Here is a 27,956-nt window from a genome sequence, read left to right on the forward strand (position 1 = left end):
AAGAATATCTGAAAATATTCACATATTATAGTAGTAGTAGCATTTATCTCCTTGGTATTTCGTTACTTATCTTATTTATCTGCTATACATGTTATTTGGCTAAAGACGACATGTAATTCAGTTGCTTCTCATCTTAATTACACGCCTTGCCTTGACTCATCTCAATCTCACGTTTTATTTTCCTAGCCTAGTATTTTACCCAGTGCGAGTTTAGGGTGTTAAGTTTGGATTGTAAGAGGATGTATGGACTGGGATAGGACGCCTCTCTGCCCACCTTTCCTTCATTTCTGTAGCTTTAGTGTGTTATCACTGTAGACATATCCCTGACCTTCATCTAACCCCCCTTCCCCTAGTCCAGTCACACTGGCACACGCACACACACACACACACACACACACACACACACACACACACACACACACACACACACACACACACACACGCACAGCCTAACTCTCTGCCTTCCTGTCACGCTCTGAAAAATACTATATGCCTACGTTTTGTGAAACCAGACTGCCTGTGTTAACAGATATGTTAATTAGCGTTATTCATTTAAAAATTAACAGGTTCAACAAGGACTGCAATAAGATGCAACTCCATATGATTTAGACTATCTATTATAGACCGTGCTCTTCTAGTAAAACAGCCTCAGGGAGAAGGAAATATGTAATGTTGTTTTAGTGCTCCTGTGGATCAAAGTGTGTGTTTTTGTATAGGCAGCGAATTGCTATCCGCAGCAGCATTATACTACTGCAGAGTAGACACACCCCTCTCACATGCACGCTTTATTGCATATAGGCTACAGTGAAAAAAACGCAGTTTGAATTCAATTTAAAGCTTCAAGACGATAAATCACTTTAGTACCATAACGTACTATGGTTCCCATGTTTTAGTTAGCGTGGCAACAATTGTCATAATTTAGACATTGTATTTCCGAAACCTATTAATAAAAACGTGAGATAAAACATGTATTCCAATACAAAGGAAGAGTACAATCGTGGATAAACACATTATTACAGCATAGAAAGCATTTATTGAACCGTCGTATTGTTATCAACACGTCGTAATAATATATCAATGAATCCGTACAGTAGGCTACGTGAAACGATGTTTCTTTAAACCTCACGCGGTCAAAGTTGTTTACCTCTTCGTTACCTCTGACGTCATGACACACCCCTGTTTGGGGGAGGGGAAGTCGCTTCACATACGTTACGAGCGTAGGATTTGACCAAGCAAAAATAGGCTGGGATGAAATGTCACCAACCAAAGCACGGGAAACACGTCCATTTCACATGTGATTGGTTATTGGAGGGGCTGGAGAAATACTCCCATTCTTTGGAGGTCCAGAGGCGGGGCATAAAAAGTAATGGTCATCTATTTAGGGTCTGGTCAGGGAATATTTGTCGTCGGACAATCGTAAATCCTAATGTTTTGCGCCCCTGAATGCATGCCGTGATGTTGTAGCTCCGGAGCATTCGTTTTCGGTAAGCGCGATCGTTTGATTTCAGTCGCCTTTGGTTCGAAAATGGTTAATACGTTGCCTTAACTTGACACCACAATTCAGGGTTAAGCAGGCTGCTAGCCACGCTAGCTACCAGGTCTCCAGCCAACATTTGGAACCTTCGAAAGGGCGTTTTTTGACGGTTCTGTTGAGTCCATCCCATGCGGAGTTTTCTTCTACGCAGTCTTTCCTGGTCTTGGCTACATTTACAACTCAAGATGGACGGCAAATACTTTGCAACATATTGACGACGAATATTAAAGGATTTAGAGCAAGTTGGTCTTCATGGGAAAAGTTGTACTCAGGTATGAAAGTCGCATGCTCAAAAGGAATGCGAAAGCTGAAACTTTACCTCTCAAAACAAACGCAATGTTACGAATGTTACGGTGTACTTAAATTACGTTTAACGTCAGAACAACCTGCATTTAGTTTAAAATTGAGCAGATTTCCTCCCTAGTAGAGGGTTTAAGGTGGTGACGGTTGTATGTTGCAGTAAAACTAACAATGTTCGGTGCATGATGCATACATTTTTGTTTACAGGATTAACAATTGGTACAATTGGTGTAGAAGAAAGGTGTGAAAGTCTTACCCCCCAACCTACAGCGTATTCCAAAATCTCAGGTAAGGTTCCTTAAACTTTCACAACGCATAAGAAACTTTATTATCTTTTAGAATGATTTTAATATTAAACATATTTGTAAAAGATTGTCCTTATACACCATCATTAAGTAAAGTAGGCCTAGCCTATATCTTTTTCCAAATATCCAAAATGATTAATTCAAATGGTTGGATTCTAATTGTTGATTGTGATTATATATCAGTCATAAGAATTGCCAATCCATGAGCCAACTGGCCTACACTGTCCCGTTAAAAAAAAGCATGCCTTAATCGGGGGTTAATGAATGATGATGTGAAAACAATATGCATTGATCCATGTATTGCGTTTCTGCTTAATGTTGCAACATTATCATCATACAAGACCAGTGTTTGCAATGTTTATTTGACTATACCCATTTTCTTGATGTATCACTTCATATAGTTGTGTTAATGCAATGTTACATACACTAAATACAATGTTCAATTCAAGAAAGTTCATTTCAAAAGTAAGCAATTGTTGGTATTTACTTGATGCGCCTGTATAGAATCACCTTCCCTTTATACTGTAGAGTGGATCTGTATGTCACAATCTATGCATTAGTCTGCTATCATCAGACACATTACAAGTAGATGAAATATAATAATATAAATACTGAAGTAGAGAAAGAACATATTGCTCCTCCTTTTCAACTGATTTACTTTAAAGGCAACAGTTCAGTTAAGCACTCTTGTTGTGGAACGTGCAGTTCTGATATGTCTGTGTAATAAGATTATCTGACCATGCATAGGTTCATTTACACAACCTCTCTCTCTCTCTCTCTCTCTCTCTCTCTCTCTCTCTCTCTCTCTCTCTCTCTCTCTCTCTCTCTCTCTCTCTCTCTCTCTCTCTCTCTCACTCACACTCTCTCTCACACACACACACACACACGGTCAATCACAAACTTACCCGCCATGGTGCGGCACAGGAGACGAGGGAAGTCAGAAGAACGAATGTAGGTTTCTTCACCGGTCTGGTGATACAAAATGGGTAGAACGGGGGCTGGCTCTCACTGGGACCAGTTATAAAACATCCTCCATCCCCCCCAGTTCCTTGAAAAGCCCAACATCTGAAGGGACAGAACGGAAGAAAGTAAGCAATATGCTTGTGACTACTTGGTTTTTCAAAGCCCACAGGGGAACATTAGCTGTATTGCTTACACACCTAAACCCATAGAAATCCAGCAGATGGGGAAACACCCACACGCTGCCAGGGGCTGGGAGAGTGGCTTAGCATGTTGATTTTGGACCCTTCGTTTTGCCATTATAAGAGACTGTGACACCGGCAAGGGTTTTCTGTCAAGCCTGCTACTATTTGTGCCTTTTCATTTGGCCTTTCCCAACTCCCAAGACTGGTCACCAAGTAATTTCAATAACAAGTGATAAGTCCCTCATAACCCCTTTTCAGTTAAAGCTATACATTCGTACCAAGCGTAGGACAGCCTTTTGACGGGATTCCAGGAGTAAGAGATGCACTTATATTCACACAGCGTTTCTCTGGCCGCTCTCCCAACAATAGCAGGCTGTTTATAAAGGTAGACCTTCGCTATAGCTCACGGTATAGTTCAGCCTCCTTTCATGGAACAGTATAGCCAGTCACGAAACAGTATAGCCCCGTGACTCTGGTAATTGGTTGCTTCCCCTCACATGTAGGGCGAGCCGTAGATCGGGCAGAGAGACCACTGCGTCTGACCAGGCAGGCTCCCCTCCTCTCCTGCCTGTGTTTGCAGAGGCGACGTGTGCACTGCCCGCCACACGTGTTCACTTGTTGTGGAGGCTAATGAAGTGTAACGTTAGCTTCGTCAGAGTGGACTTAACTTTTACGTCCCGTGGGTTGATAGTGCCCCGACTGAACCCGTCACAGGTAATGTTTGTTGAATGTGTGTGTGTGTGTTTGAAGAGATGTGGTCATGTAGAACGAAGTCTTCTTGGAAGAATCATCCTCTCAGTTCAGGGAGACAGCAGCCAGCTTGGTATGGTTTGGTCACTTTGGAGCGTTCATAAAATGGTGGTAGCGACAGGAAAAAGTAATTGAGGTGTAATTTAGTATTCAAATGACTGAAAATGTAGTACATTATTACATTTGTCTTAAAGGTTTAATTGACGTGGTTCATAGTTGACTTTAGAATGTTGTACCCAGACAAAAATAGGCTAGTTCTAGATGTACGTATTATGCAACTATGAGCTGAGGGGTTTTACACCCCGTATCTGTTGTCTCTCCGGTCCAGTCGGAGCTGGTTTGCTCAGTTTGTGTGTGTGTGCATGTGAGTGCCCGTGTGTCTGCCTGTGTGGTGTGTTTGCGCGCGTTCGTGTGTGTGTCCAAATGCACTCAATCTTCGTTGAAGTCTGCAGAGACAGGACTGCCTGTGTGTGTGTGTGTGTGTGCGCGCGCGAGCGTGCGTACGTGTGTTAGCAGGGCCTTTCCCTGCCTCGTCTCTCTTTCCCTCCTCTCCGGAGTCCAGCGAGGGGCCCAGCGTAAGGGGGTAGCACTGCCGTCGCTGCCTCTTTCTCGCACTCCTTGCGGACGCTGGGGCCTGGACAGGGTAGGGGGAGTGTCGAAGAGACCATCGGCTCGGCCACGGGACATGCCCCCCCCCCCCCCCATCTACACACACACACACACCCCAGTTAAGACCATCCTGTGTGGGGCATAGGTCACCTCGTCATGTGCTGCTGCTGGAGCAAGCATGCTCCCTGAGTGTGAATGTAGAAAAGAGCGCGATGGATGAGGAGTGGACAGGATTGGACTAGCCTGCACAGATCGCCTGTAAGCTGTATGCATATCTGCTTTGGTGTTCAGTGGTTTCCCCCCCCCCCCCACACCCTTTTTGTCTTTTTCAACTGTATTTCTTAGTATTTCGTGTTTGCATTTTTAGCCGTAGGTGGTCACTTAAAAAAATAAATAAAAAAATGTTTTTCGGTAGGTACTTTCTTCGTTTTGGGCCTAACCTCACCTTTTTGTACTTGCCAACTCTCCCGCCTGGCCTCCCCCCCTTTTTCCTTGCCTCGTAAACTTGCTTGTCTCTCCTTCCCTTACTTCTCTCGCCGTATGTTTCTCTGTAAGCCTTTGTGTGCGTCCTTGTCGTTAGATTTCGTGAATTGCCAGCCTAGTGTATTTCCATGAGCCCAGTTCTTGCTACAACCCGGGTCATTTCAGGTCTGATTTGTTTTACGTCTCTTCTGTACTCGTAGTGACCCAGCCAGAGGTATGCAGTAAAACACCTCGCCTTGTGTTTTCTCCTCCTCCTCACTCTTTCTTTCTCTCCTCCCCCCCCCCCCCCCCCCAAAACCCTTTTCTGGAAAATATTGGCAGTGGGGAGCGGTTTCAGGGATGGCGTCATGTGACGTGAGACGGGGATGCTCATTGGGCTGTCCGAGAAGGCCCTATCCCTCGCGTTCAGACGACGTCCTCCTGTTTTTTTCCAGAGTCGTTATAGGTCTGGATGTGATTCGGGCTCCAACTCTTGTGTGTTGGGATGTGGTCTGGAGGCTCATTGCTGGCATTCTTGAGACGTGATGCTGGAGTCCCCCCCCCTCCCCCCCCCCCTCTTTGTGTTCCTTTCCTGCGTGTCTGCGAGCAGTTAAAGTAAATGATCATACTTGAAGTCCTGCCTTTATCCTTTCTTGCTTCTCCTCCCCCATCTTTAACAGCCTTTACCGCAGTCGCTCTTTACCTATGTGCCAGCTATCAGCGCTTCATCAGGTTTACCGAGTGCCCGATACGTTTTAGACTCACTTTATTTTGACATTTGTGGAAGTTTTAACCATTGGCGCAGACCTACATTCTACATTTAAGCTACTTTTGATTCATTTAGGAGATGCTTTTATCCAAGGCAACATACAAATAGTGCAGTACAGCAGAAGATCAAGTATATCAGAAGGGAATAGTTCTAACAGTATCTCAGTTGTCAGAGTCAAGGGATGATGTGTATTTACTAGGTACAGTGCAAAGTGATCACAACTCGGCTACCAGGCACAGTGAACAACAATAATATTTCTACTACAGCACCAACCTTTTCCTTTGTAAAAAGGCTGTTAACTTGAAAAAGCTCAATTTAAGATTTGACCTTTACGAGGCCGATCAAATCGTTTGCAGATCAGGGTTATGTACATGGTTATCAGAGGAATATAAAGGTAGGCTCATCCTAAAGTCTGTTTGCCTTCTTAAAACTTTTGTTCTATTTGAATTTCTTGTAGCTCCTTGTTCAAAAACAAAGTGGCCATGAACAGAACATGTACTGCAACCTGGGACTGACACATTGGTTTCATGCCGAACCTCATCAGACATTTTGAATCATTGACATTCTAGCGCCTAAGCATGTCATGGAATCTAATCAGTGCTTTGAACACTGAATACCTTGCATTACCTCTCATACTGATAAAGCATGGAATATTAGACCTAGAACGCAATATACGTACCCATGTCCATGCCTTTTTCCACAAGGTTATTAGTCTATCTGTAATAAAGAGTACATTTTCCTCTTCCAAGATATCGGCTACTTATAAGTGTCTTAGGTTACAAATAAAGTGACTCAGTCAGCCTAAAACTTGTTACTTTAGATTTGCTGGTGATTAGGAGAGTATTATGACTATCATGCCACCTAAGTGGGTGTGACAGTCACAAAGAGTGCCTGTTACAGTTAGGACATTGCAGACCTATGTTGATTACTGCATGTCTTTTGGTCCAAAGCTGGAGCTTCACCTGCGGGTAAATAATGTAGGACAAATTCTAGTCCGAATTATTTAGCAATACTAAATAATTCAGGATCATAGTTAAGCTACATAAGTATTGGTAGCACTTCGACAAATATTTGTTTCAATATTTGCAGAGAGACGGCTGAAGGTTTGCCTCAAACGAACACAACACGCGCAGTGTTTCACGTGATGAGCATGTGCCAACTGCTCTCTAGCTCGGGGACATTAACGTAGCCTCAGTTGTGTATGTTTACAAGCATGGATTCGCCAGTATCTATTTCTGTTCACTTAGAGTTTTTTTTTCTCAAGATTATTAAGAGAGCTCTTTTTTCCAGAAGCACCGGTCTGTAGCGCCCCAGCCTGCCTCCAGCTACACACAGTCCTCTGCCCTGGTTAGGAGACATGTTATTTAAATAGTTTAAAAGGAATACACCACGAGAGGAATAGATTAGTCACACATGCACTGTCACATGCTAAGGTTTTTATTATTTTATTCATTTTTTCTATACCCTCGACTAGTTTGCTGACATCAGACTCTTTCTAAACATAGTTGAGATTTGGTATTTTGTAGATTTAATGGCAAAGTCTGAGTCCGGTTTATGACATAGCACGTAATTACTGCAGACCTCCTAACTTGTTCATCCCTGCCTCAACTGCAGCTTTAATTCCTTTATTATTTGTTGGCAGAACTCTTGCTCTCGAAGACATGACGGTTCTGCTGGCTTTCAACTGCTCTCTGATTCTTCATTAATCCATTAGTGTCATTGATTGGGTAGCGATTGAATTTCACGCACTCAAGAATCATTCAGTCCCTGATTAAAAGGCAAGACGGCAAACTGGCCCGACCTCACAGCTGTCAGGGGACCTGTACTCCGGGTCGCTACATGACAACGTTCTTTTGTCAATTTTCATGTTAAGCCTGAAAATTTTGGGTCATTATGTTCTTTACATCCCTACCCCCAGCCATAGCCAATCAGAAGCCTGTACTGGAGTCCTATTGTGTCATCGCCCTGACCTTTTGACCCGATGAGTCATAGTTGGGTGGGGGGGAGGGGGGCTGTCGCTCACCCCATGTCCACGCTGCCTCTCGCAGGCCCCCCTCTGCCCTACATCGGGCTTCCTGTACAGTCAATCTCCACAATGACCGGATTGGCCAGGGTGTGAAAAAAAGAAAGAAAAGGGGGGTGCCTCCTTAACGCTCCATCAACATCACACACATCAGACACATTCTGTCGGAGGCACGCAGACACACATGACCACTGCTGCGCTCTGCTGCAGGAACATGTGACACACCTTCAGCTTGATTCGACTGATGACAGAGGAAAAGGGCCCCTTGAAAACCCCTTGTTGGTATTTGTAATGGAGGAATATATTTAGATATATTAAATATTATCGGAATATATATATGACGAGTTTCCATTGATAGATCTTTCGAGGAACGGTTGTCAGGTTTAGATGTCGGTTTATTTTTAAATTGTAGTTTTAACTGGTCGGCGGTAGCGAGTATTTTTAGCTGGCGTTTGAAAAATACAAAAACAGTTTGTCTTGACTGCTCCTCTTTGGGATACTGCTTTCCTCATTCTGTCTGTCGTTTTCCCCTTGCTTTCCCTCTTTTCTCCTCTCTCTCTCTGGTCTCTCTCTCTCTCTGGTCTCTCTCTCTCTGGTCTCTCTCCAGCTCTCATATCCACAGCAGGCACACTGGGGCTTTGTGACGCTCCGAACGTCACCCCTCCCTCTCTTTCCACCTCTTGCTCTCCTGCATGCTGTCCGTTTATATCTCTTCCTCCTCACTTCTGCCATCCCAGTATCATAATCGTCTCTATTTTCTTCTGACTCTACCTTTTGCTTTGTCTTCAAATTCACTGTCTCTCACTAAGCTACTTGTTTCTGCCTCCATTTGTTGCCTTTTGTTCTTTTTCTCCCATTTTCTCCCTCGCTTTCTCATTCTTTCCTACACAAGCCTCAGTCTCACTGTACCCAGAAGTCAGTACTTCTCTCCCAGAGCGTTACCAGCAAGAGACAAATCAGAGGGCACCAGTGGACGGCTGTGTCTGCTGTGAAGTGTAATTGAAACACTAGACGTTACCTGAAACACTAGACGTTACCTGAAAAACATTCAACGCATTATCTTTTTTTAATGTTGCTATTGAACCATAGGAGGTGTGAATGTGTTGTTGTTTTTGCACATCAGTTTAATTTATTCCTGTCATAATGTTGTGCAGAACTGCATGTCTCGCTTTATTGACGTTTTGGTGTCAGGCTTTTAGCTAAGTAGGTTGGTGAGAGATTTGCTAATTGAGATGATCTTAAGCTCACAGTGGTCTACTAATTGACTGAAGTATTGTTTTGGCTACTAAATGGCCTTTTTCCTCTACAACTAGCAAAAGCCAGTGTCAAACCGTGATTTCGAATTGGTCCAAAAATCCCATAATGTCACACACACAATGAGAGCTAAGAGAAACATTGCATTGGTAATGCACTAGAATCTTTATTAAAGGAAGAATGTAGAAAACATGTTCACAAGATTCCAGTCAATTATTAGGCCTGAGTCCTGCCAGGGCTCCAGACTAACTTGTTGCCTTGGTTGCACTGGTGCGCCTAACTTTTTTATTTAGGTGCACCAGCACAAAATTTAGGTGCACCCAAATTGCACGCCCACTGAATCAGTCAAGTTCTTATTATGTCCGCGTTAGTTTTTTTTCTTCACAGCTTTCACTTTGACCTCAGTAAACAGATACTTAGAAGTGCATGTCTTGTTAAAAGTTAATCAGTGGCAAAGTTTTTAATGTTCGAGGGCTAACCAACAGCTAACTCTCCTGTCGGTGAGGTTGCGCAAGCGCACATATGCAAATCGCCTGATCACTGTAGTCTTTCAGGACTACATATTTACTACCGCTCAACACATTTATTTATTTTAAATGTTTTGATTTACCTCACGCGGGCCGGATTGAGACATCTTGTGGCCGGTTATGGCCCGCGGGCCATACAATGCTCAGGTCTGCTAAACTGACTCTGGTGCTCAGGTCGTAATTTCAATCACACAGCACGGAGCTACAGCAATATCTGGACCACAGCCAATCAGAGGCAAAGACCCGCCCCATCTCTGTCTCTGATTGGTTTAGACCACGATATGATCCAACCATGAGTGTCAGTTCCGTTTTAGGATAACAAACGCTTCGTTTGTGGAGAGACAGAGGATGCGAGGAGGTTAGGTGCACCGGTGCGACCTAGGAAAAAATTTAGTCGCACCCGTACACATTTTGGTCGCACTCTAGAGCCCTGGCCTGCTCAGAACTCCTTTCTATTTTACACACACACACACACGCGCGCACACACACACACACACTACCGTGACAATGGTGATTGGTACATCCACGTTTGGTCTGAATAGAGAACAGCTTCAGGTAGTTCTGTGCATTGGTGCTGAAGTAGCTTAAATCTCTAAGCTGCTTTGTAGTAGTGTATTGTTGCTTTGTAGTGTCTGAATTATCTTGCTGTTCTATTATTTCAACTAAAGTGATACTCGCAACAAGCTGCTTGTTTGTAAATGAGGTCCCGTTTCATGGCCTTCTAAATATACTGAGCGGTAGCCATGATGGTATTCTTATTCCAACTTTTAAGTGTCAATGATCCCTTCCTCAATGGATTTGAAGTTCTCCCTGACAGTGGTGCAGCAGAGGTCCTTGATGCTGTTCTAGCAGAACCGGTACTCCAAGCATGGCCAAACCACACACCAGAGTAGGCAAAGATGTTTACGTAATGTATCCATCTGCAATGTTAAACTGAGGTAAACTGTTGCTAAGAAACTTACAAATTCTGGGTTGCTACCGCCTCACTTCTGCCCACTTGCCGTTGGTGACATCATCCAATTGGGCTAAAAACAAAAACGACGTGTCCTTCACACTGTCTATTTTGCAAAACAAATGCCATTTGAGCGCATGTATCTTATCGCCCCATCAAGTGTTTTTAAATGTTGGTTTAGGTGTCAGTATTGATGATTGCACAGGCAACTCTTACATCAACACAAGCCTGAAGGATTTGGTTTTTTTTTTGGTTTTTTTTGGCGGCTCAGAGCTTGGTGGTTCTTGCTTCCGAATCTCCTTGTTTTGTTTTCCTCAAGAGCTCAACACTTACAAATACAAGTTCTGCCCTGAGGTACCAATAATCCTAAAATGTCCTGCCCTTCAGAAAATCTAATGTGACTAATCCATGGTAAATGTGGAGCCCATACACCTCAACTGCAGAGCCTTCAGTTCTTCCTCTAAAGGCAATACCGCCTCAAGCCAGAAGTGGCCACAGTTAGCAACATTGTTTTACCCAGAGACGGCCTTTAACTTCACTTTCAGCAAGCCCCTCGTGACTCAAACCACTGGGCTATGAAATAACAGATGTACGCATTACCACTTTCACCACGGTTGCAAAACGAGGCATATTCATAAAACCTTGGTCATAGCAATGAAAAAGATTGATTCTATACACTTTTCCTTCGTTTACCAAGAACCAACACAGCTGATGTTCAAACATGGTTTTAACGTTTTTGAGTTATCTCTGGGTAAACACAGAAATTAAATTATGGTGCGGGGGTATGTTAGACATGCAATTTATTTTTATTTTTTTACAATTTGGTCATAACAGTGGGTTCTTGAGACCACGTACTTACTGGTCACCTACTTTTCGGTTACATTTGTTTCAACCATCAGTATATTGACACTTTAATGGAAACTGTTCTCAGTGCCATTATTGACACACTTTATATATGATTGTAAGTTCCATATTGGGCCTCCTACTGCAGCTTCTTGGCCTAGATTCAGGTGCAGGTCTAGTACCATTTGTGCTACTTTCCGTTCCTTTCAGTGACATTCAAGAGGCCAGATGGCATGATGTGGAATAATCGATCCTGTCATATTACATTACATTTACATTTAGTCATTTAGCAGACGCTCTTATCCAGAGCGACTTACAGTAAGTACAGGGACATTCCCCCGAGGCAAGTAAGGTGAAGTGCCTTGCCCAAGGACACAACGTCAGTTGGCATGACCGGGAATCGAACTGGCAACCTTCGGATTACTAGCCCGACTCCCTAACCGCTCAGCCACCTGACTCCCTATTACAAAAAATTATGAACTAAATGTAAATTGTTTTTCCACACACATCTTTATGATACTGTATTTATTTACACATTGATGTTGTTGCTCGTTTACCTATTTTGCTTTGGATGGACTGGAGGCATGTTTATCTCCTTAGACTTCAAACTGCATCGTGTGTTTATCTCCTTATCCCTGAACTAAGGATCAAAGTACAAGTCACTTTGCATTAGTTTGTGGAATTTGTGATTGCATATGTGCAACATGGGGGTGGGAATATAAGCATGTTATGAATCATTCAACTTGTTACCTAGTGGATTTTTTTTCATAATTACAGTGCATCCAGAAAGTATTCACAGTGCTTCACTTTTTCGACATGTTATGTAACAGCCAAATTCTAACATTTATTAAATACATTTTTAGCTAAACATTCTACACACATCTATTTAGCAAATCTATTAAATAAACGACAATCACATGTACATAAGTATTCACAGCCATTGCCATGACGCTCAAAATTTTGCTCAAGTGCATCCTGTTACAATTGATCATCCTTGGGATGTTTCTACAACTTGATTGGAGTCAACATGTACATTTACATTTAGTCATTTAGCAGAAGCTCTTATCCAGAGCGACTTACAGTAAGTACAGGGACATTCTCCCGAGGCAAGTAGGGTGAAGTGCCTTGCCCAAGGACACAATGTCATTTGGCACGGCCAGGAATCGAAACCAACAACCTTCTGATTAATAGTCCGACTCCCTAACCGCTCAGCCATCTGAACATGTGGTAAATTCAGTTGATTGGACATGATTTGGAAAGGCACACACCTGTCCATATAAGGTCCCACAGTTGACCGTGCATGTCAGAGCACAAGCCAAGCCAAAAAGTCAAAGGAATTGTCTGTAGACCTCTGAGACAAGATTGTATTAAGGTACAGATCTGGGGAAGGGTACAGAAAAATGTCTGCAGCATTGAAGGTCCCAATGAGCACTGTGGCCTCCATCATCTGTAAATGGAAGAACCACCAGGAACCACCAGGACTCTTCTTAGAGTTGGCCTCCTGGCCAAACTGAGCGATCGGGGGAGAAGGGCCTTAGTCAGGGAGGTGACCAAGAACCCGATGGTCACTCTGACAGAGCTCCAGCATTGCTCTGTGAAGACAGAAGAACTCTCAGACCATGAGAAACAAAATAATCTGGTCTGATGAAACAAAGATTGAACTCTTTGGCCTGAATGCCAAGCTTCGTGTCTGGAGGAAACCAGGCATCATCATCACCTGGCCAATACCATCATTACAGTGAGGCATGGTGGTGGCAGCATCATGCTGTGGGGATGTTTTTCAGCGGCAGGAACTGGGAGACTAGTCAGGATCGAGGAAAAGATGAATGAAACGATGTACAGAGACCTCCTTGATGAAAATCTGCTCCGGAGTGCTCTGGACCTCAGACTGGGGCGAAGGTTCATCTTGCAACAGGACAATGACCCCAAGCACACAAGATGATAAAGGAGTGGCTTCGGGACAACTCTGTGAATGTCCTCGAATGTCCCAGCCAGAGCCCAGACTTGAACCCGATTGAACGTCTCTGCAGGGATCTGAAAATGGCCGTCCACCGACGCTCCCCATCCTACCTGATGGAGCTTGAGAGGTCCTGCAAAGAAGCATGGGATAAACTGTCCAAATATAGGTGTGCCAAGCTTGCAGCATCATCATACTCAAAAAGACTTGAAGCTGTAATTGCTGCCAAAGGTGCTACAACAAAGTAATGAGCAAATACTGTGAATACTTATGTTATATTTTCATTCTTAAGTTTTGCAAAAACAAAAAAACGAAACTAACTTTTTTTCCCCACTTTGTCATTATGGGGTATTGTGTGTAGAATTGAGGAAACAAATGAATTGATTCCATTTTGGATTAGGGCTGTAATATAACAAAATGTGTAAAAAATGAAGTGCTGCGAATCATTTCCGGATACACTGTATATTGATGAAAACAGAATCATTGTGTCTAAACAGTAAGCTCTTTTATTCATTGATAACTAAATTCTCTTAAGATTGACCTTTGAAGACTTATTTTGATTCGTTATTTTTGTTGTCTTGTTGTAGGCTAATTGGTTGTTTTTCAAATCACTTACTGGCCATTTGTTCGATAAACAGCAATCCAGTTGTTATAGTAGAATATATTCTATGGTAAGGAATTTGTTTGGTTTTGTATCCTTTTTCATTTTCTAATTGAATTGTACTTTTTCAGAAACATAATATAAGTATGGTGTAAGTAAGACTGTTTGTTACACATATCCATCTGGAAGTTGTCCTTGGAATCTGTTTGGAAAAAAGCAGGCTTAAAATTATGTCACCAGTGAACTTTGGTTTACTGACTCCAAAGTGTAAGTAAGGTGAAAACACACCCATGGACTTCTATCACAATGTTGCACATGTGGAAGGGAACACCAGGAAACTCATTATTGCATTAAGTATTCTGCTAAGTGAATACAATGTTATGACACTTTAGTTGTTCTCCCTAAGATCGATTGTGAACTTTATGCAACTTTATTCAAATGGCTATGGGGAATTTGATATGCAAGCCCATCCTGACCAGCATTGCCTGAGATAATTAGGAGGTAGCAACCTACCTGGTCTGTCCGTTAAGTTTCCCTGGTTGGCAATAGCAGCTAGGCTATAGGTTTATAGCCTAATGCATTATTAATACACCAGAGTTTTAGTATTTGGTGGCCATGCTCAAGTCAGTGCCTGTGGGTTCATGTTTATGAGTGAGCGCCGTGAGTTGTGGTGAAAAATGTGCCAAATTTGCAGTGTCTAAATGTGTCCATTTCTATATTTTGTGGGGTTATCGCTGCACCAAACAATGTTCAAATGCATTACCATACAAAACCTCAGCTAGACTCCGGAAGACCTCCCCTCAGCGCTGTACGTGAGACAGACCAGGAAGAGGGAACATGGTGTTTGTTGTCCCAAAATTAAGCACTTTTCCCATGAAAGTTGTTATTGAAGAACCTGCAACCTTGGGAGGAAAACGGGAAGCTTGGTATACAAAATAATATTTTCACATTTCATCCTGTTTGCATTGGGAATGTCCTGTTTTGGTGACAAGCCATGTTAGGCTAGGTGATTCATATGATTATATTGGAATTCCAGTTCAAAATGCCACACTCAAATTAGGCTAATTAATGCATAGTTTGGCAACTCTAATCAACAGATTGTATGTCTTGATTGTAATCTAAGCCTCTTTGTCAGTGCGTATGACACACAGTCAACATTGCAATCATGTTTAAAAGTAAATATGGACCCTTATCTTAATGTGGTCACTGATCAGCACTCAAAGTTGTTATTTAGACCCAGCACTATGCCAATGTCTTTTCAACACTGATTGATGGGCTCATTCCATAGTTGCCTAACTTCTCTTCCAAATTACCTCCGTGTTGCTCAGTCAGGGTGTTGTTATTCTCAGTGACCTTTGACCCTTCATGTGTGCGTACCTCTGCATGCATGGAAGGTGAGGTCTATGCAGTCTGTGGGGGAAAGGTTAGCCTTATGGAGGCCAATAAAAGTTGAAAGTCACAAGATATGCGCGGGAACGATAAGGATCTTGAGGAAAACATAAGGGGACAAAGGCCACACCCTTGGTGCGTGCACCACAGCATACTACTTGGTCAGTCGTCGTAAAAGAGAACTGTGAACTGTGTTGCGGGGCTGAGGCATCAACACCCTCTGGACACGAGTAAGCCCCAATGCTCCCAAATTCATGTTGTAGCCGGTGCTGTTCAATTACAAATGTTCCTTGTACCTCGAGTGTGTTTGTCTTAAGTTTTGTTTGACGGTGTCGACTCAAACGATCCGTGGTCATGTTGCGGTAATGATGAGTAGGAATCCAACTGTGTTGGTGTGCTGTGTGGTTGTCCAACAGATCTGTCACTCTGTGGTACGGCACCATGGCAACTTGTCGTGGCGCATTTCATCTGTTCATTGTATCAAAACAGTCTGTGAAGTGTTTACAAGTCAATATTTAGTGCCTCTCTAGTTGGCGTAGGACAGGCCATCTGCTAACCATCTCCCTTAATTTGAGGCTATTGTGTTGAGAGTAATGTTAGCCCTACATTGTCACTGTAGTCTTACCCAGAACTTGTTTACCTAGAATATTTCTGATAGTACAATTCACAGCTTAATGGAGTGGTGATTTACTGTTGGCAAGCCACTCTTAATTATATTACTGGTTTTAATAACCTGTTAAGAGACTCACAACTAAAGAATAGTCTAGATCTTCTACTATTTACATAACACTTTTGTTTTTCAAGCCTCGGGCTGAACTGGCTCAGTTACTTTGCAGCCGTTGATGGATAGGTCTGTCAAAGTGTTTTTAATTATTCAGCTCAGCTCTTTACACCGTCGCTCGTGATTTGTGAGTTTGTTCATGCTGATATCGGACTTGTCACCTACCTCCTTCGCGCCCCCTAATATCTATCCGTCTCCTCTCATGACAAAAGATCCGGAAGGGGGCTTTGAAAGGGAGGATAGAGATTGTTTGTTTGTAGGGATGCTACCCTTGCAACATGCTTTTCTTTTCCCCCATTGAGCTCTTAAGTGAAATAGAAACTCGCCACACTGTGCAATCAAATGTTCCCCACCATTTTGGGCTGGAGAAAGTGTTTTTCCATTTTACTTTTAGGGATAGTGTTCCAAGACCCAACCCCTCGACGGAGAACTTGAAATTTCCAACTGCCGTTGAGGAGTTTGACAAGCAAATGCTGACGCAAATACAGCAGTACATTTGACCTTGGGTGGGATGTTTTGACATTTCCCCCCCTGGAGGAATGCAGCAAAATCTGAGTTGGCTTCCCAGCTCAGATCAATTGTCTCACAAGGATGCAAAGATGAGGCCGTCTATAGTTGCTTAATGTGTTGATTTTAAGATTTTGAGCAAGGATGTGTGCTATGCTGGTTAATGGCCACTAATCGATCTTTTTCTCTCTCTCGTCCCCCCCGTCTCGCTTTTTCCTTTCTCTCTCTATCACTCTCTCTTTCTTCCCGCTCTCCAGTGATGGAGTCTACGGCTGTGAGCACCTCATCTCTGGCCCCTGATGAGTTTGACAGGAACGCCCCTCGCATCTGTGGGGTATGTGGGGACAAGGCCACCGGCTTCCACTTCAACGCCATGACTTGCGAGGGCTGCAAGGGCTTTTTCAGGTGTGGTTTCAAACGCACGCATGTGCACACACACACACACACCGTCATGCATATCATGTATCCAGTAACATTTGCAATGCCAACCCGCGCGCCCGCGTGTCATTTGAGCCGCCTAAAGTTACCTAGGCCGCACAAGCCCCCGTACGCTGTTGCTCGTTTGTGTCCTCGAGATGCACGCCCACCCACGTTTGCACATGACAACCGCGTACCCTAACCGTCTACACTGCAGAGCCATGACCTTTTTAAAGATCCATGGATTTAAAAAAAAAGAAGAAAAAGTTGGATGTTTACCCATCTTGTCCTTTATCTCAAAGCTGCTCCTCGAGTGAACTTTGCTCGCAGTTATCGTATTTTGGTTGCTTGTGGTGTTTTGTGTTTTCGGCCAGCTCTTTTCGTAAGCGAGTTTTGTGTCTTGTCCGTTACGATGCTCCGTGTGGCTTCTCTGCACCTCTCTGAACCCCCGTACTGGCAGGTCTCCATGTTTGTGCGTGTGACCGTGAATCAGAGTAGAGTCGAAGGGTGTGTTCATACCGTTAGATCGCCACTACAAGTTTGCGTTCCACGATTGTTGAGGCGACCGAACCTTACACCTGTTCAACTGGCCCGGAGCGGTTTGGAACAGACTTACAGCCGTGGGCACACGCATGCATATGCGTGTGCCCACGGCTGTGTGTGTGTGTGCTGTGTGTTTCTCACACACACACACACACACACACACAGTTCTCTCAGGTACACGTACACAATCGATACATAACCGCGACCCCCCCCCCCCCCTTCCTCCTCCCAGACGGAGCATGAAGCGAAAAGCCAGCTTCACCTGCCCCTTCAATGGCAGCTGCACCATCACCAAGGACAACCGTCGCCACTGCCAGGCCTGCCGGCTCAAGCGCTGCGTGGACATCGGCATGATGAAGGAGTGTGAGTACCGTGTTTGTTATTGAGATGAACCCCCCCCCCCCCCCCCCCCCCCCCCCCCCCCCCCGCCCAACCGTCAGGGTAGCACTCACACACATCCCCTCCTTCCGGAAACATGATGCAACGTTTGGAGCGCGACCGTTGACCCTTTGTTAGCATGGTTAGAATGTTGGTTTGTGCGACCACAGACACTGTGTCTTTTATCTGTGTGTGTGTGTGTGTGTACAACATGCACCACTTCTGAACTTTAGACATGGGCTTTTATGTTCTGTCTGCATGTCCCCCCCCCCCCCCCCCTCTCTACATGGCTTCTGCAAGCACCCTGTTTGTATGAACACCCCCACCCACCCCCACACATCATTCATATATTGCCGTTCTCGTTTTGTAGTCGAGGACAATGCCTGATAGTGTCGCCACACACACACTTGGCCCCCCCTCCATCCTCCCTGCTAATTCTTGGAGAATGACGCGGCTCGCTCCCACGTCGACCGTACGGACTGGCGGAACTGCACTTAACGCTGCTGTGGATGAGGACAACAACATGAGAGAGAGAGAGAGAGAGAGAGAGATGGGGGGGCGGGGGAGGGGGGGGGCGAGGGGAAGGGAGGCGTGTGAGCTAATTCAGTCCGCTAGAACAACAACGGAGGGAACGGGGAGAGCGCCTAGACAATGCGCCGTGTTGTTCGTAAGCCCGACGGGGGTCTGTTTAACTTACCCCCCACCACCACCACACACGCACGCACGCACACACCACCCTGCAACAACAAGCCGCTGCATGTGTGCAGCCCTGTCACGTTGGACCACAGAGACGGCATCACTCGCACACCAACATGGGCATGCGCGCACACATCAGGCACCGTGTGCACGTCTGGATGTCTCCCTTTCACAGAACACACGGATACACGCAAGTATGGCTACATACACATGATGTTCTCACACACACACACACACGTATGAACGCAAAGTCATTCACGGTGGCCCTCGCTGTTAACGTCCCCATGTTGGCAGCCCTGACGGCTCCCTGTGAAAGAGGACGATGTGAAGTCGGCGTCGTTCACCCTCTCTTTACACCAGTTTGCTCCTAGTCTCTTTCCTGTCGACCTTTCATTGATGTACACCACTCCTTCCATCTTCTCTGTCCAGGCTTTGCAGCCACAGTTTTTCTTTCGGTGTCAGTGTGTGTATCTGTGTGTGTCTCTCTCTCCTTCACCCACATTTTGGTATTTTTTTTTAAGATTAAATATACTTTTCATATTTTTATCGTGACTGTATAGGACAGTAAAGGCAGGGGAGAGAGAGAGTGGGGATGGCATGCTGCCTGGGTTGGTTTTGAACCCAGGCCGCTGCAGTCAGTCCTCGGCCCTCCATGTGGTACGTGTACTTAGCCGGTGAGCCACCGGGGCGCCCCACAAGGTTTTCCTTCCTTTAACCATCTTTATTTCTGCTTTCTCAGCTTTCTCTTTTTGCCTCTTCTTCTTTAATCATCCTTATTACTCTCCCCCCCCTCCTCTTTTTTACCTCCTCTCTCTAACTCCTGCCCCTCCTCTCTCCCCCCTCTCTCTACCTCACCTCCCCCTACTCCCCCCCCTCCCCCAGTCATCCTGACGGACGAGGAGGTGCAGAGGAAGAAGGACCTGATCCAGCGGAGGAAGGACGAGGAGGCGCAGCGCGAGGCGCAGCGCGAGGCCCAGAAGCCCCGGCTGACGGAGGAGCAGAGCCAGGTCATCGCCTCGCTGGTGGAGGCCCACCACAAGACCTACGACGACTCCTACTCCGACTTCAACCGCTTCCGGGTGGGTCCTCGTCCTGGAGGCGCCCCCCCTCACACGGCCCCCGGGCGCTCCGAGACCCGTCACTCTCTCGTCACACACACGCTGGTGCTCTTCCCCCCCCTTGCTCTGTCAGGCACTGTCCCTATTTCGTTACGTTAAGGGGGTCAGCTTTCTAATCAACACAAGTAAGGGAGACCTCATGGTTACTAGCAATGTCCAGTAAAACTCTGAAGTAGGGCTGCGCAATTAATCAAATTTTAATCACGATCACGATTTTGGCTTCCCACGATCGAATTTGCGTGATCGAGCGATATTTAAAATGCGTCATTCAGTTCTTGGAACGCTCCGTATAAATTTATTTATTTATTTTTGCTTCCTAAAATATATTTACACAATGTAAAATTTAAAATAGTGCCCTATTGAAGTTTTGCTACATTTCCTTCATTGTTTTCTTTATTTGTATTTATTCTTTAAGGAGATGCACTGAATTTTGGTGAATAAAGAGGACCTATTTTATTTTGATGCACATATTTGTACATAAGCAGGAATGTAGCACAATATGGATGTTAAAGCAGTTATAATTAGCCCATGTGACAATAACATTTGTTTAGTTTAAAATCAACAAATAATCATGATAATTAATCGTGATCTCAATATTGATCAAAATAATCGTGATTATCATTTTGGCCATAATCGTGCAGCCCTACCCTGAAGTCTATTTAAGGTAGTGAATCATTGTTCTTGAAGGTGTGGGACCACTACCAGCACCGCTGCGTGTGTTCATGTGTAGCGCTACAAAATGTGTAAGCAAACAGAAGAGATCTGGTTTCTCGGGAGCAGGGAGAGGGTGGGACTTGGGTCTGGGCCTTCTTTAAAACCTCCTGACTCGGTGTCACATGACGTTCACAACCAGCTATAGGGAAGGAGAGGGAGAGAGAGAAATAAAGGGAGCGAGGGAGCGATCGAGAGAGATGGGGTGGGGTGGGAGAGATAGATAGGGAGGGAGGGAAGGAGGGGAGGGAGGGAGGGAAGGAGGGGAGGGAGGGAGGGAAGGAGGGGAGGGAGGGACAGAAACGAAGGCTTGGAGGCTGCCACACCTTCACACACGGTGCTCCCTCTGTCCTCTGACCTACATGGTCATTGTCTCCTCCAGTTTTGTACTCAACTCCTAGATTCTGAACTCATCCACTTAGGCGTCAACAGTCTCTTGTTACACAACCACCAACATATTTTTTTCAGAATGCATGGGCATGCACTTACAAACGTTGAACTCCTGCCTATCTATATTCAATTAAAAAAAATCAAATTTTGTGAGCAAATACTTTTAATAGGTTTGCGTGAAGAGTGTGTGTGTCTCTCGTGAGATACTGAATGTTTTTTTCCCCCACAGCCTCCGGTACGTGAGGGTCCAGTGACACGCAGCGCCAGTAGAGCCGCCTCTCTCCACTCTCTGTCCGACGCCTCCTCTGACTCTTTCAGTCACTCTCCAGGTAACACACACACTCTCTCTCACACACACACACACACACACTGTCCGGAAATGAAAGTTAACAGGCGCAGAGAGCACCAGAGAGGAAGTGGTTGCGATGTCCTGTGTGGCGTGTGTTATTGCGTTAGCCCACCACACTGGTTTACCCAGAATCCCGATGGGCTTTCGGTGGACCTCCCCCAGTTAGCCCCCTGAGAGTAGTAAACACTCGACCGTTAATGCATCCGCTTTTAATTGGCCGAAAACACCTCAAGGATGAGGCCTCACAGCCAGGTGCTTCCATTCGGCACACGGTGGCCGTGTTAAGCGCGTATGATTCATATGTTGTTTGAGGAATAGCGCAGGTCTGCGCAGTCACTCTTGCCTCACCTCACTTGTTTTTCTTCTCGTGTCTTCTCTGCCCCGGAACAGGCTGCTCTTTGTGTGGAGGCACTAATTGCCAGCAAGTGTTTGCGCGGGTACATGTTCCTGCAGTGTGTTTTTAATTGTAATTTTTTTACTTAACTAGCTCTCAACTCCCCAACCTCTCCATCTCTCCTCCCGTCAATATGCTTGCCTTCATTTCACTGCCCGTCTACAGAGCCGGAGGGCGAACTTCCTAGAAGTGGACGGATTTTAGCTTTTTTCGGTCCCGCTCCCTTTTCTCTGCGTTTCCCTTTTCGCTCACTCTTTTACTTTTCCTTATGTCTTCCCCTCCCTCTCGCTCTCTCCACCCACATCCCAGTCAGTGGAGTTAACAGCAGAAGGCCATGCATGTTTTCATTCGGTGTGACATGTTTTTCAACCCCCCCCCCCCCCCCACTCCCCCCCTCCTTCTTGCTCTTTCCACAGAGTCGGTGGACACCAAGCTGATGAACTTCAGTAACCTGCTGATGATGTACCAGGAGCAGGGCGGCGGGCCGGAGTCCAACGACGAGGAAGGCTCGCGCCTCTCCATGCTGCCCCACCTCGCCGACCTTGTCAGCTACAGCATCCAGAAGGTCATCGGCTTTGCCAAGATGATACCGGGCTTCAGGTATGTCATCCGAGGCCACATGCACGAGTGTGCTTTGGTCCTTTCGTCCGTTCGTGTTTTTAATCTATGTTTTGTATTTGGATTTCCCATGTGCCTGGGTGTTTTAATATTGCTAATATGTATATATATTCCAAATATAAATAGTATATAATAACAATAACAATAAATAATACAAATGAATAATAAAATCATAAAATTAATCATGCTAATACATTTGTTTAGCAGATGCTTTTATCCAAAGCGACTTTTTAAAATGACTTTGTTGCTTCCAGTAGTGCAGCGAGTAAGACATAACCCATAGACAGAATCACCGCTTCTGTCTTCCCCTCGTCACATGTAACAATCACGATAAAGACCCCAAACGCCTTCACACAAAGTATTTTTAGACTTTCAATTGTCACACGTGGATATGCAAAGATCGTGTAATTTTACATATTACCATAAGTACTGTAACCTTTAGCCGTCCTAGGCGTTGACTTATCTCTCAATCGTCATGGTAACCATTGGAAGCTCCCCCATATTTGTGCATGTTGCCCCTCTTCAGATGGAGGGTGGTCAGAGCGATGACGTACATCACTCAAGGTCCTTTAGCTTGCTAATGATTTCCTGTTGGCAGTCTACCACTTCGAGGTAGAATGCGAAAATAATGTAATATTATTTTCTTTTGGTGCTAATTGAGTCAGTCTTGGAGTCTAGACTTCTTAAAAGCAGTTCTGAATTCCACCTAGACAGGCACAAACACTCACGTGCGCGCACACACACATTCAAACATGAAACTTGACAAACGTGACATTTATAACGAGATTATGGACAAAACCTTCAGCTTGTCATTGTCGTTTATTGTTATCGTTTAAGTGAGCGGAACAAGGCCTCTGTTTTGCAAGGTACCCCCCCCCCCCTTTATTGCATCGTTTGTTGACAGGGATGATCACTCATTCAGTGTCAGAAAGTTCACTCGAAGTCCAAACGAGCAGAGACCAGTTGCTCCTGAATGTTACCATTCCCGTTGCGGGAGGCCCCCTCTGGATTAGCTCTGGAATGTTTGTTTACCTACGATCTGGTTTCCAAGCTTTGAAACCACTTTAAAACTAACCGACCGACACACAACGTAAGAGACGCACGTTTAACCAGACAACTACACGCAAGATTCCACAGACATGCAGACACCAGTAGTGTTTTCTGAATCCCTTAAAGATGCTGTAAAGCAAATGCCATGATTTGCTTCTCAGTAAATTATATACGTGTGAAATGAGTTCCTGAAAGCAAAGCGCAAAAACTTTGTCGCACAGAAATGTGGAGTTAGACCGTTTTTCTCCCGTTTTCAGCTCAGGTTTTGTATAGGGGCGGCAAAAACCCAAACTATATCTACGTCACAGCGACCTATCTACGTCAGATCACAGACGGTTGCATTCTGTTACTCAGCTGGTACGATGCAAAGACAAAGTAATTAACACATAAAACACTCAGAGACTGCCGATAGGTCTGTTCTGATATCTGCAATTGATTTAGCTAGTGTTGCTGTTGTTGCTAAATTCAATAAATATGAGGGGGCGGAGCTTCAGCTCCCCCAGTCTCAAGCAGAGAAGACTGCTGATTTGTACTTGTTTGTGTTTTATTTCATTTCAATTTGGATGGGTAGTTAACAACACATTCTTCTGTGTTTTCATTTTCAATTCCACTTTACAGCATATTTAAATGGGGCTGTCTGACACTTCTCAGAATACTACTACACTACTTAGAATAGAGTCAACCTAGAAGCCTCAAATTATGAAAAAAAAGCTCCATCAACCAACGACATGCCTTGAAATGGCATTCGCAATAACATTTGAGGTCAATTTCTTAGACCACCTTGAGTGGTCTAAAAAATGTATTCATAATTAATTACAGCAAAACAAATCCAAGGCTCACTTCCTGTTTTCTCTCCTACCAGAGATTTGACGGCAGACGACCAGATCGCCCTCCTCAAGTCCAGCGCCATCGAGGTGATCATGCTGCGCTCCAACCAGTCCTTCAACCTGGAGGACATGTCCTGGAGCTGTGGAGGCCCTGACTTCAAGTACTGTGTCAACGACGTCACTAAAGGTGGGTGGCAGCCGTAGCCCACATGCTGTCTGCTGTGTCCCCTGCAGTGACTGACATTCCAGCTGTATTTTGGAAAGCTTTACATTTGTCCACCAAGACATGACTTTTGGGTTCCACTGCAAAATGTTGACTGGACATTTTCTTTACAATGCTCAAGTGCAAGGGTGCCAACGTTTTGGGCCACAACTGTAGAATAGATCAATACTAATATGTATGCTTGGGTACGCACGCACGCACACCCACACACACACACACACTACTCAACCCTAGAGGAAGATGCCAGTGAGTACACACCCACACGTACGCTAATGCAGTAAACGGGCTGCAAAACCAGTTTGACACATCTGCAGCAGAGCCCAAGGGCAAGATTTTCATACGCCTCCCAAACAGCCCCGCCCGTCTCTTGATTGAGAAGTAATCGCAGACACTTAAAAACATTTTTTTTAAAGACAACCCTCTAACTGCTCCACAGAGCCCAGGCTGCATAGCAACCATGTCCATGTGAGACAGCCTGGGACATTTGGTGTCTCCTGGAGGGTAGCTGATACCAATTAAGCTCCAGTGGTGTCCTTCCACACTCTGTAAATAAGTGTCAATTGGCTGTCACAAAAGGTCACTGCCCTAGACCCCTCCATACCTTTTTGATTTCTGTAGTCCGGTAGCCCCCTTCCCTTTACACAATCATTGGCTGTCAGCCAGTCCCAACTCAATTACGTGTAAATCCATTTGATATCTACATTCAGACCGATGCTGCTCAACACATTGTATTCTGGGGTTGTCAACTGGACCGAACAAAGTCGCATTTAATTATTGTATTCCAAAAAATGAGACGTTCAAATATTTTTTTCATATATTGGCTTCAAATGCGTAGTTAATGTGCACGACCAACATATTATTTGGGCAACGTCTGTTGTACATGGTTCGTCCACAGGGGGTAGCAATGAGGCATGTAGAATGGCAAAAGAAGGTAACACAAGTGGGTATGATAACATTAAACTGAAGGTTTTTTACAAAACTCCTTGACTGACAGTGATTAAAACAATTGCTGAGGTGGCTAACCCTTTGTTTTGAAGTATATTGACTTAGAAAACAAAGCAAAATTGTTCAAAACACAAGTCGATCTACTTGGTTAGAAACGAGTGCTAAGGTGTTTTTAAGTCACAATGTTCTCAGCGGAGGAAAAGGCCTGTTCTTCTCGGAAAAAAAGTGCGGAGAATGCTCAGCGATCTCTGTGCTAGCTGTGCAAGGTGAGGAAAGTCATCATCTCTTGCTACGGAGCATCAACGTCTCCCTGAAAGGCCTGCCTTTTCGTGAGGTCTCTGCTACTGCGACTCGTCCCAAGTCGTCCGGGCTCTCGACCTCTTCTGCGTAGCTTGTAGTCATACATTTAAATAATTGTTACGTTATTATGATTGTCATATTCATTTAGCAATTAAATGTTTGTTTTCTTACCTATTCCAAGAATGGTTGAATATCGACAGCCCTACTGTAGCCTGACTCATAAGATCCAAACCACACAACAACAACAAAAACTAGAGCCCCAGGGTTTTAACTTTTTTTAAAAAGAAAAAGGAACGCTTTTGAATGATTAACAGTGGGAAGCTAACTGGTCCCCTGGGGTTTCCTCCATAGCCGGCCACACGCTGGAGCTGCTGGAGCCACTGGTGAAGTTCCAGGTGGGCCTGAAGAACCTCAACCTTCACGAGGAGGAACACGTGCTGCTCATGGCCATCTGTCTGCTGTCCCCAGGTACCTCCCTCCACGTGTGTGTATAAATGTGTGTGTGTGTGTGCACGCATCGCCACCCACCCACTGACTGTCCCTTAGGAAATGGTTTGTGCATATGGACGTGTGCATGAATCTGCATTATTTCCTTTCCCCTCCAATGGCAGTTGTAGGTGAATGCGTTTGCCTGCTACCTTACCCAGTCCCTTTAGGAAAGGCTTGTTCATGGATGGAACATGTACATAGTTTTATTTTATTTTTTGGCCCACTTTGTGAAGCTGAGTACATGCATGCGGCCGTGTGACCGCATGACGTGTGACCATCTCAATCACGACCCACTTATTGCCTCAGCGCATAGGCCTTCGTGTGGCGCTCACGTGCCAAAACGCACCTCATGAATTGTTTAATTGCATACTGTTGTTAACGTGCCCATCTTGAGCTTCGGGGGGGGGGGGGGGGGTATGCCCTTCTCCTTGTCGTCCAAGGGATCGACTTCTACTCTTCGAAACTTCCAACCTCCCATTTTTTTGTGTCAGTACTTGAAACCGTCTCTAAGAAGGCGCTGCAGGTCTAGAATGGCGCGCGCTAGCTTTTTGTTATTGTACAGATTACAACTGTGTAGCTCGCATTGACCGAAAAGCTTATACAGTATGCATACCCTCTTGCATGTTCCATTTTAGGCATGTGCAGGCAAACGTGAAAGCTTGTGGAAGCGGATGCAAATGTCCACATGCGTGCCGAGAAGAGAGATGGCTTCACCCCTTCCAACACGCAGCCTGGAATCCATCTAATGGGCACGTTTACATAAGATATAAGATGGAGAAATTCCAGTGGAATACGTTTCTGTCTGGCCCTGTTTATATATTAACATATGTACAAAACCCACTTCTTGGTACAACATTGGCTGTGGAAATGAAATGGAATCCAATTGAAACGAGCAATAACAAACCAATGAATCATTTTGTTTACTGCAATCCTTGAGGGGCAGTTCTATGGGCGTATGTGAAGCCCTCTGTGACATTGCTTGTAAAAAGGGCTATACAAATACATTTTGATTTGATTTGAATCTATATAGATAGGCTGGCTGCAGTATTCATCAGCTGATTTGAACAAATAAGCGACCATCTGCAATGCCAATTAACCCTATACTTCCAGGAGTCTTCGCAAATACAAGCACACGTGATCCGTATCGACTGCCTGTCTCGCACGGGTCAAGAGACCCACAAAACTAAAGCCATCTAAAGTGGTCCAACTCACTGAACGGTGAACCGCAATGCTCCCTGCTCACCCTCTCTCCCTCCCCACAGACCGCCCGGGGGTCCAGGACCACGCCCGCGTGGAGAACCTCCAGGACCGCCTGTCGGAGACCCTCCAGGCCTACATCCGGCTGCACCACCCCGACGGGCGGCTCCTCTACGCCAAGATGATCCAGAAGCTGGCCGACCTGCGCAGCCTGAACGAGGAGCACTCCAAGCAGTACCGCTCGCTGTCCTTCCAGCCGGAGCACAGCATGCAGCTCACCCCGCTGGTCCTGGAGGTGTTCGGCAGCGAGGTGTCCTAAACGCCAAGCCCCTCCCCCCCCCGCACGCGACGCCCCCTTCCCCACGCCCCCCCCCACCCTGTCACCTTTTGGAGAGATGGGAGAACCGTGACAGGAAAAAAGGTGACCAAATCCCTGGCGAGGAGGAGGAGGTGTGGGTGGGGGTAGAGGAAGGGGGGATGGGCGGTGTTCAAGAGGTGAAGGGGTTACGGGATGGGCGGAATGTGGAGAGCGGTGACGAAGAATTGGGTAGAGGAGAAAGGCGGAGATTTGTGTCTGTGCGTTTGTGCATGTTTTGGGATTGA

At 45.2% G+C, this 27,956-nt stretch overlaps 1 protein-coding gene across 1 annotated transcript; it reads left to right on the forward strand.

Moving 5' to 3' along the window:
* The first annotated feature begins 1,442 nt into the window (after positions 1 to 1,442).
* Positions 1,443 to 27,687, forward strand: LOC136940916 (vitamin D3 receptor B). Its single transcript, XM_067233261.1, has 10 exons — positions 1,443 to 1,806; positions 2,042 to 2,122; positions 16,966 to 17,113; positions 17,901 to 18,031; positions 19,625 to 19,821; positions 21,191 to 21,290; positions 22,121 to 22,304; positions 24,235 to 24,386; positions 26,019 to 26,135; positions 27,419 to 27,687. Exons 3-10 carry the CDS (start codon positions 16,968 to 16,970, stop codon positions 27,670 to 27,672), a joined length of 1,281 nt encoding a protein of 426 aa, XP_067089362.1. The 5' UTR covers positions 1,443 to 1,806; positions 2,042 to 2,122; positions 16,966 to 16,967; the 3' UTR covers positions 27,673 to 27,687.
* Positions 27,688 to 27,956: the final 269 nt, after the last annotated feature.

This window comes from Osmerus mordax, chromosome 1, assembly GCF_038355195.1.
Source record: "Osmerus mordax isolate fOsmMor3 chromosome 1, fOsmMor3.pri, whole genome shotgun sequence".
Classification (NCBI taxonomy): Eukaryota; Metazoa; Chordata; class Actinopteri; order Osmeriformes; family Osmeridae; genus Osmerus; species Osmerus mordax.